We start from the raw sequence: 13,376 nt of genomic DNA on the forward strand, positions 1-13,376 counted from the left end.
TTGGGGGAGGTGGTAGGATTTTTCTTTAACATTGTTTTTCTTTTTGGTTTTCTGAGACTGGGTTTCTCTGTAAAGCATCAGCTTTGGCTGTCCTAGAACTTGCTCTGTAGACCAGGCTACCCTTGAACTCACAGAGATCCATGTGCCTCTGTCTCCTGAGTGCTGGGATTAACGGCGTGCACCATCACTGCCTGGGTTCTTTTTTTTAACATTTATTTATGGGGAGCACAACTTGTGCCACGGAGTGCATGTGGAGGTCAGTGGGCATTTTGTGAAAGTCAGTTCGTTCTTTCTACTCTGGATCCTGGGATCAAAGTGCAGTCCCCCGACATGCTTGGCAAGCACCTTTACTTACTGAGCCATCTCACCAGCCATGGTGTCTGCCTTCAGTCTGCTGCTCTACCAAACAATAACAGAACAAAAAATACCTTTTATAGATTAGAAGGTTAGGACTTATAAATATTACAGAATTTGCCAAATTTCTTAATTGTAATGAATGGGCTAGGTATAGGGTGGGAAAACCTTCAATTCTTTGTATTAAATCATACTAAAAAAAATTTGGAACAGATAAAATTGAGGATAAGCCTCCTTACATTGTATGCCTCATTCTCTAGCATTGCCTCATGGGTATGTACCAAATAAGCATATATAATTATATTTTTAACTTTAAGGTTTAAAATAGTGCATATTAATTTAGCTGTCATCACCATCTTATCATTTAGTACTTTACGGTGTTCGCGGGGAAGGGCCTTGACGTGGCAACACCGCTTCTTAACTAACGCTTCCCCTCTCATACTTACTAATGTCCTGACCTCTTTTCCTGTTGCTCACCTCGTTTCCAGTAGTTGCCATTCAGCCTCCCTTCCCCATAGCAGTGCCACTGTGTCTTCCCTTCCATGTTCATTCATCGTCTTTGATAATGAGGACCTGACAGTCATCCTAGATTTGCTAGTTCTTGTGTTTGATGTCATGTATCAAAATGGTGTTAAAATACTTCAAACAGAAACCAGGTTACCTTCTGGGGAGAGGCTTATGTTCAGCATTCCAGTAGATAGGTCCAATGGTAATGTACATTTCATACGTAAGAGGCTCTGTACTATAACTTTAGGGTACCTGTCATGTCCATTTATTTAATACTTCTGTCTTCCATTTTTGGATCTGGAAATAATGAAAACTATTAACAGGTCTGTGCCAAAGGAAAAAGTTATTACTTCTAGAGTGACTTTACTGAGACTCTCCTGGTTTGGGCCTGGGTGAAAATGAGAATAATGTGGTTCTTCTTTTCATATATAGATGCAGGATAGTAGTTTAAAGCCCAGGAGTACATAGTAGCTCAATTACGGGTTCAGTGTCTGTCTTAAATTTGTTTTACTTATTTCTTTCTATAGTAAAGAAACTTGAGAATTTATATAACTTAGTGCTTTGATGTCACATAAGACCAGAGTATTTTTACAGTGTAACAAAGGATAATCAAAAAGTCAACTTTGAGAGTGTAGAAAAAGTGATATGGTTCCTTTCTGCCCTGACGTTGGGTCTGACTTACTCTGATATGCACTCATGCCGAAGCTCAGCTCCCTGACCTTTGCCTATAGCAGGAAAAGGTGAGAGGAGCCAAGTGTGACCATAGATCCCCATAATCCAAGTGCTCTGAGAGACAAGGCAGGAAGATCACAAGTTCAAGGCCAACCTAAGATTCAAAGTGAGTGAAAGGCAGCTACAAGTCCCAATCTCAACCAAATAAACACATGTGAAGCAAAAACAGAATATCTTTGGGAAACAGTTAGTGCTGTTCAGTGTTCAGACTTTGCTTACCTGTGGCACATATTTGGGGCAGAGTAGCCATGAACAGGGGATTCTGAGGAAGAATCCGAACACAGAAAACTGCTTGCAAGGGTTTATAGAGTATTAAACTTCAAGTCTTGACTTATCTTTTAACTTGAACAGTGACATCCCAGGTTATTCTTGTTTTCAGAGTACATTCAAGCCATTATGATGATGGAGGAATCTGTTCAGCATGTTGTCATGACAGCCATTCAAGAGGTACGTTGGTTAGAGCTCTGCACTCATTTGTGATGAGTTAAAGGAGAAAAGAAGGGCTCAGGCAAGAGGGATAATGGTTTTAAGAAATAATTCTATATTTGTTGGGCCGTGGTGGCGCACAACTTTAATCCCAGCACTTGGAAGGCAGAAGCAGGTGGATCTCTGTGAGTTTGAGCCTAGCCTGGTCTACAGAGTGAGTTCCAGGACCGTCAGGGTTGTTACAAAGAGAAGCCCTGTTTTGAAAAACCAAAACAAACAAACAAAAAGTCTCTTTTTATTATGTGCAACCTGTATTCTAATTAAGTTTTAAGTACATTGTGTCTTTTGTGTGGATATTGAATTTATTCATTTAGCAAACAGTTCAAACCCAATGTACACTAGAGACTGTTGCAGCTACTAAGAATACTAAGCTATGCTCTCTGATAGTGTGTCTCTCTCTGAGAGTCTCAGAGAGAAAACGGTCACAAAGAATTCATATTGTTTTAAAAGTACCGTGGAGTGGGAGAAGAATATAGAACAGGGAACAGCTTTGAGGGGGCATTAAATAAGGCCACTCAGAGGAGTCAGACTGGACTTGGGAGGATGAGGTGCAGTAAGAAGAGAGATGAGTCCAACAAGCAAACGGAAAGCACTCGGGAGGGAGAAATAAAGGGCAGCCTAAGTGAGACCCTGCAGAGAAGGGAGAAAGTCCAGGGAGATGTTGTAGCAGCAGCAGTGTGCTGCATTTTCTGGAATCTAGCTACTTAGTCATAAAGGTTAGCAATATTCAAGAGTGTGGCATGTTGTGAATCTGTTTGTCCAGTAGGTTAGATGTGTTCAATGCATTTTTAACTTAGGAAACTAGGGGTTGGGTATATTACCCCATTGTGATCTGAAAGAGCCTCAGTATCCAGAAATGGAATTATGGGATTGCTTTCCTGGTAAGTATAAATAGTACTTTGTATTTACTGTATTTGTTTGTTTGTTTGTTTTGTATTTCCATAGTAGCTGATAATAATGAGCATCCTTTTATGCCTTTGTTGGCCATTGCTGTTATATGTTTTAGAGAAGTATCACTTGAAGTTTATTGATTTGGGGGTCTTGGGGTAGCGGATGGTACTAGAGATCAAACCCAGGTCCTCAAGTATGCTCTACTAGGGAGCTATGTCTCAGCCCCAAGAATGGCTATTCAAGGAGTCTTTTTTTACTAATTAGATGTTGAAAGGAAGAGCACACAAGAAAAAGGGATCAAGGTTAATGGTTTGGGGTTTTGTTTTTTGTTCTTTTATGAGACAGGGTTTCTTTGTGTAGCACTGGCTGTCCTGGAACTCACTCTGTAGACCAGGCTAGCCTCAAACTCAGAGATCTACCTACCTCTTCCATGTGTTGGGATTAAAGGTGTGCACCATCACCACCTGGCTGAGGGTTTTATAAGCAAGAAGACTGGTAATACATTGAACAGGGCTTTGGGGGAGCTTGTAAGAGACTACATGAAGAGCATAGGTAGCCATAGTGGCTTTGGATAGGAAGAATTTCCTGTGGTGAAGAAGAAGGAGAAGAAGTGCTACTGGTTTTGTAGATTGGACCATAGGAAAAAAATCTTCCCTGGCAGTGGGATTTTATGGAATCAAGGAGTTAAGCAGGATGAGAATTAGAAAAGGATTGAAAAGGGACTGAAGAGATGGCTAAGTGGTTAAGAACCGTCTGTAATCTAGTCCTAGGGGAACCAACTGCCTTCTCCTGCCTCCATAGTAACAGGGATGCATGTGATGCACAGATGTACATGTAGACAAACACTCATATACATCACATAGTAAGTAGTAGGGGGAAAAGTTAAGAGAATCTAAAGAGGATAAACAGGTACCTGGCTGGGAGCATTTATTTACTTTCAAGCATATTTGAAGTTTGGTGGAGATTAGAAACATTTAATGTAATACCACTTTTGTTGGTTTTGGTTTGGTTGTTTTTTCTTTTGAGTTTTTTTTTTAAATATTGTTTTGTCTCCTCTCAGCATTTAACTAGTCAGGATATATGGGCAGAAAAGTAGTTGGACTGACCTTGAATTAAGATTTTTGTCAGTTAAAAATAATGAGGTCAGAAGAATGTTGGTGAAAGTCACTGAGGAGTACTAGTTATGAAATCTAGGTTAAATAGAGAAGGTAATTGGTTAAACCAGTGATAGGACTGGGGATCACTAAGTTGGTGGACATGCACAAAACCCTGGATTCTGTCCCTAGGACATAAACCAGACTGGTTAGCATACACTTCTCCAAAGTCAGGACGTAGAGACAGAAGAATTAGAAGGTAACATGAGTTAGAACTAGAGGACATCATGTTAAACAAAATAAGCTAAAGACAAATATCACATAGTTTCTCCTAGGTGGAAACTAAAAAGAAGCCAGGCATGACGGCACTTGCCTGTAATACCTGCACTTAGGAGATGGGGCAGAAGGATCAGGAGTCCAAGGTCACCATTGGCTGCATAGTGAATTTCAGTTCAGCTTGGGCCACGTGAAACCCTGTATTAACTAAACCAAACTACCTGAGAGTAGAAGAGTTACAACAGTCTGAGATGGGTATCAAGGGAAGGAAGGGAAGAGAGCAAGATAGAAGAAGGAAAGAAATTATCAATGCCTAATTCATGCATGTATGTAGATAGTACAGTGACACCCATCTGTATAATTAATGTGTTAATTTTAATGTGTTCTCTCAAAAACATATATTTTAGGAAACGGGTATGTTATTTAGCTTTATTTAACCATCCCACAATATGTATATGGCTAGACATGCCTTACACCACAAATAATATAGTCTTTTATTTTTTAAATAAACAAAATAATTCTTTTTTTAAAAAAAAGAAGCTCAAGTCATTCTCAGCTACGTGGGGAATTCAAGGTCAGTCATAAGAAATCATGTCTTAACAAGAAGAGGGGAAACAAGCACATTCACAAAAGCCAGAGCTTTGGAGTCCTAATGGAAGGAGAGAAAATCCCCAAAGAAGGAAAAGAAAGGGAATTAAACCGTAAACTATAAAATCTAAGAAAGCTAGTAATAGTAAAGCAAGATCGCGAAGGAGCTCAGTGAAGCTGAGTAGGTCTTCATAAAATCAGATAAAATGCCTCCGAGTTGAGAGAAGGTTCATTTATAATGAATGTCTAGCTTTTCCTAGAGCAGTAGCTGCTGTGTTGTGATAAGGATGAAGACAGGAGAAGAAGAAAACTATATGTCCCCTTCTCCCCACCTTTGAGTTAGAAATATTCTCTCTGAATACTGTTACAGATTTTATCATTTATTACTATATAATTATCCTTTGATGGTTTTATACATGAATACATTTTGATCCTTTGACACCCCATTCCACTCTCTGATTCTTCTCCCACTGAACCCCTTCCCAGCAATTCCCTTTCCTGTTTTCATAACTTTGGGGGGTTTTGTTGCCACAGCTGTTTTGTGATCCACTGTGTTAATTAGGATTCCTTGCAGAAGTGCAGGTGGAGCATGGCCAGCTTAACAGTGGGCACACCGTAGGAGAACATGACTCCCTCTTTCCACACTGATTATTTAGAATGAAAGAAGTACTTGGTGTCGCTCTTATTACTGAAAAGTCCTTGTTTTTAAATGTCTAGCCATGCTCCTAACACAGTGTTAAGAATAAGTTATGCTTGATTCTTACAGCTAGAGCTCTCAGAGAAAATGAGCACCAGATTTCACATGTTTAATTTTAAGTGTAGACATCACTGGGAGTGAAAAATAGTCAGAAAAATTAATTACAGAAAACAGTTGCTTGCTTATGTGCTTTAATTTCTTGTTGCTTTAGTAGTTTCTGGGTGCTCATTTTGGTGTATTGCCAGGGATGTCTTTTGCCTCATAATGGTTTAAATCTTCATTTCAGCTAATGAGTAAAGAGTCACCTGTCTCTGCTGGAAATGATGCCTATGCTGATCTGGATCGCCAGGTATATAATTGTCTTTATTTGTGAAACAGTTGAGGCAGGTGAATTTCAGGTATTAGTGAGAAGAACACAGTTGAAATTGCTTATGGAATACATTGATAAAATACTTCATATTTTGCCTAAATTTAAGAACTTAAGCTATTGCTAATTGATATTATACATTATAATTAAGCTTAGACTTTGTAGTAAAAGTAGTGCTGCATGGGCCAGAGGGAAGGACACTTGCTGGCAAGTATGATGAACTAAGTTCTTTCCCCAGGAGCCAGTTGGTAAAAGGAGAAAACACAATACGTTATTGTCCTGACTTTGGTAGGCACACTCTGGTGAGCATGTGTGTACACACACACACACACACACACACACACACACACACACACAGAGAGAGAGAGAGAGAGAGAGAGAAATGATGGTACAGAAATGTGGTACATTAATGTGGTACAGAAAAAATATGGTGGTATTGCATAGCCCACTTTAAAACAAATTTAATTTGTGATAGTCCCTCTTTTCTAGTCATTATTTTCTTCTTATATTATTCTTATTCTTGCTGCATAGACCAGGCTGGCCTCAAACTTACAGAGATCAACCTGTCTCTGACCCCTAAGTGTTGAGATTAAAGGAATGTGCTGCCACACTTGGCTAGGAACAACTGTATATGAAAAGAACTTTGCTATGTATTTTTAAGCGTGAAATGCTGTTATAGTCAATTTTTAGTTTACAGTATTCTGCATGAGCAGAACTTTGTATCTTTTGCTTTGTTTTTTTGGCTCAGGGTTTCTAAATGTTATATAAGAAAGTCTTTGGATATGATATAATTTTAACCTAAGTTAAAATTTGCCTTTCTCTTTGTGGTATTGTTTCTTTGCTATTGAGGGTACATTCTTGGGTATCTTTATTAGACAGAGGTTTATATATATGAAATAAAGACACAAAATTTTATTTTAATCAGTGTTTTTCATAATTTGCTAACTTAGAATTTATTATAATAAGGGAATATACGTGGAAATGTTTGATGTTAAGAATCAGAATAATCCAGGTGTAGTGGCATACTTATCAATCCCTGCACTCATGAGGCCAAACTCTGAGTTTAAGGCCATTCTTTCTGGTATATGTAGGGAATTTCAGGCAGTCAGAGCTATATAGTGAGATCTTGTCTTAGCAAAACCCAAAAACAAAAGAAAAATAAAAGTGACTTATTTTCCATCTTTACCAAGAGGTTCTTGATTTCCCTACACTACCTCCCAAGAAATAAAAATGTTTAATTCTGTGTTACACCTATGTAATGTCTTCACTTTATAGTGAAACTTTATTTGTTTTTAACTAGTTGAAGAAAACTACAGAGGAACTAAACGAAGCTTTGTCAGCAAAGGAAGAAATTGCTCAAAGGTGCCATGAATTGGATATGCAGGTGAGAAGTTCTGTGTGTACCACCACACACTACCAAATGTACTGGGGATTGTCACGTGGTCAGCTTCACTGCAATATAACCTAATAAGACAAAAAAGAAAAACAAGCAAATAGGGTTCTGATTTAGAAGAGTATGCTGTATAAAGATGTTACCCTCTTTTCTGGAATTTAATTAAACTCATTATAAATGAATATTAAAATTCCGGAAGAAATAAAGAAAAGTGCTTGATTTTTCATATTGTGCCAGTGAACTCACTTTCACACTTTCCATGAGGGTGGGAGTCCTTTTCTTTTGTGTGTGTTGCAGGGTGTTTACCTGTTCCGGAGAAGGTAAAGGGCAATGCTGAATGTCCTGCTGCTCTGCTCTCTTGCTGCCCACCATACTCACTTGAGACAGGGTCTCTCCACAAACTTGACACCCACAGTTTTGCTAGGCTGGCTGGGCAGCAAGCTCCAGGATCTACCTGTCACAGTCCCTCAACACTAGAGCTGTAAGCATGCATGGCAACATCTAGCTTTTTCTGTGGGTTCAGAAGATCGATGTCTTCCAAAGTATTTGAAATATTTGTATTCTTTGTGTAGCACTGGCTATCCTGGAACACACTCTGTAGGCCAGGCTGGCCTTGTAGTTTGTATTCTTACCACAGGTATCTGAGACTTTATTTTCACCTTTGCCAATAGTTGGTTCAAGCTTTTTAAATTTTATCCATCGTCATGAGAGTTGAATTGATATTTTGTGCCTTCAATTTGCATTTACTTGGCGACTATTGATTATTATCTTTCTGCGTGCTTATTTACCCTCTGTATATCATTGGTGAAGTAAAGCCAGGTATGATGGCCTAGACCTGTAATCCCAGCTACTTGGGAGGCTGATGCAGGAGGATCACTTGAGCCCAAGAATTGGAAGTACCTGAACAATGTAGCAAGATTCTATCTCAAAATAAATAGAATTTAATTTTGAAAAATCTTACTATTATATATTACTTTGTATGAATAGCATTCAAAATAATGTAGATGTTTGCAATAGAGATTAATTGTCCAAGTGAGGTGGCACTCAGCAGACAGATCTACAGCAGACAGAGGCCAGCCTGGTTCTGCATAGTAAGTTCTAGGTCTGCAAGGACTACATAGTAAGAATCTATCTCAAAAATAAATAATCAGACAGATACTTTAATTCATAATGGTAATTCACAAGAGTCTGAATTGAATAACCATTGTTCTAATTCCAACAGGTTGCAGCACTGCAGGAGGAGAAAAGTAGTTTATTGGCAGAAAATCAGATATTAATGGAACGACTCAATCAATCAGATTCTATAGAAGATCCCAACAGTCCAGCAGGAAGAAGACATTTGCAACTTCAGACTCAGTTAGAGCAGCTGCAAGAGGAAACATTCCGGTAAAAGACTACTCATTACAACCTACTTTTTAGATTTTAAACAGTCTTTTAAAGCTAATAGAAGGAGCCAGGATATTTTGTTTGTAATCTAACAGATAAAATGTGCCTGAAGATCGGGGTGCAGTGCTTAAGCCACTAGTTAGCCCTAGAGGCCAGACAGCAGGGTCACACACCTTTAATCCCAGACAGCAGTGTCACACACCTTTAATCCCAGACAGCAGTGTCACACACCTTTAATCCCAGACAGCAGGGTCACACACCTTTAATCCCAGACAGCAGGGTCACACACCTTTAATCCCAGACAGCAGTGTCACACACCTTTAATCCCAGACAGCAGTGTCACACACCTTTAATCCCAGACAGCAGGGTCACACACCTTTAATCCCAGACAGCAGGGTCACACACCTTTAATCCCAGACAGCAGGGTCACACACCTTTAATCTCAGACAGCAGGGTCACACACCTTTAATCCCAGACAGCAGTGTCACACACCTTTAATCCCAGACAGCAGGGTCACACACCTTTAATCCCAGACAGCAGGGTCACACACCTTTAATCCCAGACAGCAGGGTCACACACCTTTAATCCCAGACAGCAGGGTCACACACCTTTAATCCCAGACAGCAGGGTCACACACCTTTAATCCCAGACAGCAGGGTCACACACCTTTAATCCCAGACAGCAGGGTCACACACCTTTAATCCCAGACAGCAGGGTCACACACCTTTAATCCCAGACAGCAGGGTCACACACCTTTAATCCCAGACAGCAGGGTCACACACCTTTAATCCCAGACAGCAGTGTCACACACCTTTAATCCCAGACAGCAGTGTCACACACCTTTAATCCCAGACAGCAGGGTCACACACCTTTAATCCCAGACAGCAGGGTCACACACCTTTAATCCCAGACAGCAGTGTCACACACCTTTAATCCCAGACAGCAGGGTCACACACCTTTAATCCCAGACAGCAGTGTCACACACCTCTAATCCCAGACAGCAGTGTCACACACACACCTTTAATCCCAGACAGCAGGGTCACACACCTTTAATCCCAGACAGCAGTGTCACACACCTTTAATCCCAGACAGCAGGGTCACACACCTTTAATCCCAGACAGCAGTGTCACACACCTTTAATCCCAGACAGCAGGGTCACACACCTTTAATCCCAGACAGCAGTGTCACACACCTCTAATCCCAGACAGCAGGGTCACACACACACCTTTAATCCCAGACAGCAGGGTCACACACCTTTAATCCCAGACAGCAGTGTCACACACCTTTAATCCCAGACAGCAGGGTCACACACCTTTAATCCCAGACAGCAGTGTCACACACCTTTAATCCCAGACAGCAGGGTCACACACCTTTAATCCCAGACAGCAGTGTCACACACCTTTAATCTCAGACAGCAGTGTCACACACCTTTAATCCCAGTACCTGTGAGTCACATGACAGATGTGACGTGGGTGGTTGTGACTGCAGAGGAGAAAGACGAGTCAAGAAGAGTGTCCATATGTTTTGTCTTCTTCTAAGTAGAATTATGAACCACTGAATAGTGTTTATTTTGTTTTTGTTACAGACTAGAAGCAGCAAAAGATGATTATCGAATACGCTGTGAAGAGTTAGAAAAGGAAATCTCTGAGCTTCGTCAGCAGAATGATGAGCTAACCACCTTGGCAGATGAAGCTCAGTCTCTAAAGGATGAAATAGACGTTCTCAGGTAAACAGTTTCTCTTCAGGAATATCAGACTCACTGCCACCCAGAACAGCTCCATTGCAGATGTTACAAACTCTGACTTCTCTGAGCACACATGTATTTATAAAGTTTTGGTGAATAGCTAAGAGGCTGTATAAATACTTGAGTTGGTAGGACAAATATCAGATAAATGCTATATACTCATGGCCATCATTTCACTTACCTAGCACTAACTTTTACTTCTTGCTACTCTTCTTTGATTCTGAGCCCTCCAGGCCCTTAGTCTTTGTCTTAAATACTGTCAAGTATTCTCTGTATAGTACCTCACTATTTGCCATTCTGTTTCTTTCACAGCCTCATCCTCTTTGGGATCCCCTTTTTGTTTCTAGAATACTGACGTGTACAGAGAAAATTACCTAGTTCTGTAATGTAGTCCTATTACGTATTAGGGATCTTTTTCTCTTACCCCGGCCCACCCCTCATAGCACATAGCCCTGTCTCCCATTTCTCTCATAGTTTTTTTATGACTTTTATAAAGTGTTTTTATAACGCTTTCCATCTCATCTGTCTGCTACCCACCACACCCCATCGCTAGACGGCTTGAGTCCTACCACCAAGAGGAAAGCACCTGTGCATGGTTAACTCTCCGTGCCTCCTTGCAATCACACCCAAAGACTACGTGTTAAATTTACAGTCTCCTCAACCCCCAAAATTTGTCATTCTCTTTCTCCATTTCTCTACTGAAATCTTAACTGGGGTTCATTGGTAACATAGTAATTGCCAAATCATTTGAACATTCCACAATTTATTTTACTTTTCCGCTAAGTGTGATTTTACTGGTTACTCTCCTGATAACTTTCTTTACATTTTAGACATTCTTAATGGCATATTTTTCATAATTTAGGTTATAATTGTTTTTCTTGACCTAAAAAAAACCTAGATTCACTTTAGATTTTATGATTTAATACATGTTAAGTCCTGATATTGTCTCCTATTTTAACTTTGTCTGAAACAGCTTTACAGCTGTGGATTATTTCTGACAAATTTCCCATCTCCTTTCAGACACTCTTCTGATAAAGTATCTAAACTAGAAGGTCAAGTCGAATCTTATAAGAAGAAGCTGGAAGACCTTGGGGATTTGAGGCGGCAGGTTAAACTTTTAGAAGAAAAGAATACTATATACATGCAGAACACTGTCAGTCTGGAGGAAGAATTAAGAAAAGCTAATGCAGCCCGAGGTCAGCTTGAGACATACAAGAGACAGGTAAGAGAACACAAGCAGAATTCTTCTTGCTGCTGCGTGCAAGGGCAACTCCACAACACATAGCTTTTGAAAACTGTCACTTCCAGGGTTTTTGGCCAAAGTCAAGTGAAAACCAGTTTTATTTTTGTAATTTCTCTTAGTCACTGTGAAGAGACACTATTACCAGGCAGCTCCAACAAAAGAAAGCATTTAATTGGGGGCTTGCAGTTCCGGAGGTTTAGCCCATTATCATCGTGGTGGGGGAGCATCACTACAGGCAGACATGGTGCTGGAGAAGTAGCTGAGAGCTCTGCATCCTGATCTGCAGGCAGCAGGAACAGATAGGGAGCCACTGGGCCTGGCTTGAGCTTCTGAAACCCCACAGCCTACCCGCTTCCCCTCCTTGGTAACACACTTTCTCTTTCAAGTCCACCTGCTAATTCCTTCTAATCCTTTCAAGAACTCCACTTCCTGGTAACTAAGCATTCAAATATGTGAGCCTGTAGAGGTCATTCTTATTTAACCACCACATGATTCTTAACTGTTTTTATATTTATTTCTTTTTATTACATTTTATTTATTTGATTGCGGGGGGCATAGGTATGCCTTAACATACATTTGGAGGTCCTAGGACAACCTGCAGGAATCTGCTCTCTCCTTTCACCATGTGGGTTCTGGGTAACGAACTCAGATCATCTGGCTATTCAGCAGATGCCTTAAACCCATACATCGTGAGTGGCTTCCAAATTTCTTTGGTTGATGTATTTTCTTCTCAGTACTCTATTATAAAAGTTTCAATTATATGGTAAACTTAAGGAACTTCCTGAAATACTGAATTTGAATATGGATTGAAATTACTCAAAAGTATAGCCAAAAAAAATACTTGTTCTTAAAACATATCCAATAGGAAATGAGCGTCAATATATTTAGAGGAGAAAGTAAAAAGAAATATAGAATATTATTTGAAGGGAAAATCACTTAACATTTTTGGAACTAATAAAGCATATCTAATTTAGAATTAAGAGAAAATGTATATCTAGAAATATTATAGCAAACTGCATAGAACACCAATTCTCTGTGCCTATTCACAATAGTATTCTTAATACTCCTTTTAATATTTTTCTTTCTGCAAGTTCTCTGTGTGTGGTTGCTCTGGTCATGGTCTTGTTATGCCCAAATCCGTGGGTCCCCACAAAAACAAACAAAGGAGACCGAGTTTAAAGTTTGCAAACTCCGTCTCTCTGCAAGACCAACGTATTGGAATATCAGGAGAGCCCCAAGCTCAATTAGAATTGGTTTTTATAGTAGTAAAGATGGGGGTGAGGGGTTTCTCAGGTTCGGGACCCCTGATTGGCTGACATTTGTGTAGGGGTGTCCTGGTGAAGTGCTGGCAGGTGTTTCTATCTACAGTGCTTAGAATGTCAGGAAACTCCTTTGAATGGTTTGCTCTTGGGTGGGGGTCAGGTAATCTTGGCCTGCCAGGCATTGTCTCAGGGTAAACTATTGAGACTCCAGACTCCATTTAAATTTATCGATGGCCAGAGTCCCAGGTGATAATGGTTGGAGGAAGTAAAGAACTTCCTTTCTGCCCAGACTTAGATTATCATGGCTGGCCCTCACAGTCTCATGTTCATAAAATGTGTACTTCTTCCCCTGCATC

General features: G+C 40.1%; 1 protein-coding gene across 1 annotated transcript in view; it reads left to right on the forward strand.

The window, feature by feature from the left end:
• Hook3 (hook microtubule tethering protein 3) overlaps nucleotides 1–13,376 on the forward strand; it is a 95,577-nt gene that overhangs the window by 38,133 nt on the left and 44,068 nt on the right. The window contains exons 6-11 of the mRNA XM_048456475.3: nucleotides 1,973–2,040; nucleotides 5,912–5,974; nucleotides 7,293–7,376; nucleotides 8,608–8,771; nucleotides 10,357–10,497; nucleotides 11,536–11,737. Coding sequence (XP_048312432.1) covers nucleotides 1,973–2,040; nucleotides 5,912–5,974; nucleotides 7,293–7,376; nucleotides 8,608–8,771; nucleotides 10,357–10,497; nucleotides 11,536–11,737 — 722 coding nt within the window. The remainder of the gene's footprint in view (nucleotides 1–1,972; nucleotides 2,041–5,911; nucleotides 5,975–7,292; nucleotides 7,377–8,607; nucleotides 8,772–10,356; nucleotides 10,498–11,535; nucleotides 11,738–13,376) is intronic.

This window comes from Myodes glareolus, chromosome 23, assembly GCF_982192425.1.
Source record: "Myodes glareolus chromosome 23, mMyoGla1.1, whole genome shotgun sequence".
In the NCBI taxonomy this organism is placed as follows: domain Eukaryota; kingdom Metazoa; phylum Chordata; class Mammalia; order Rodentia; family Cricetidae; genus Myodes; species Myodes glareolus.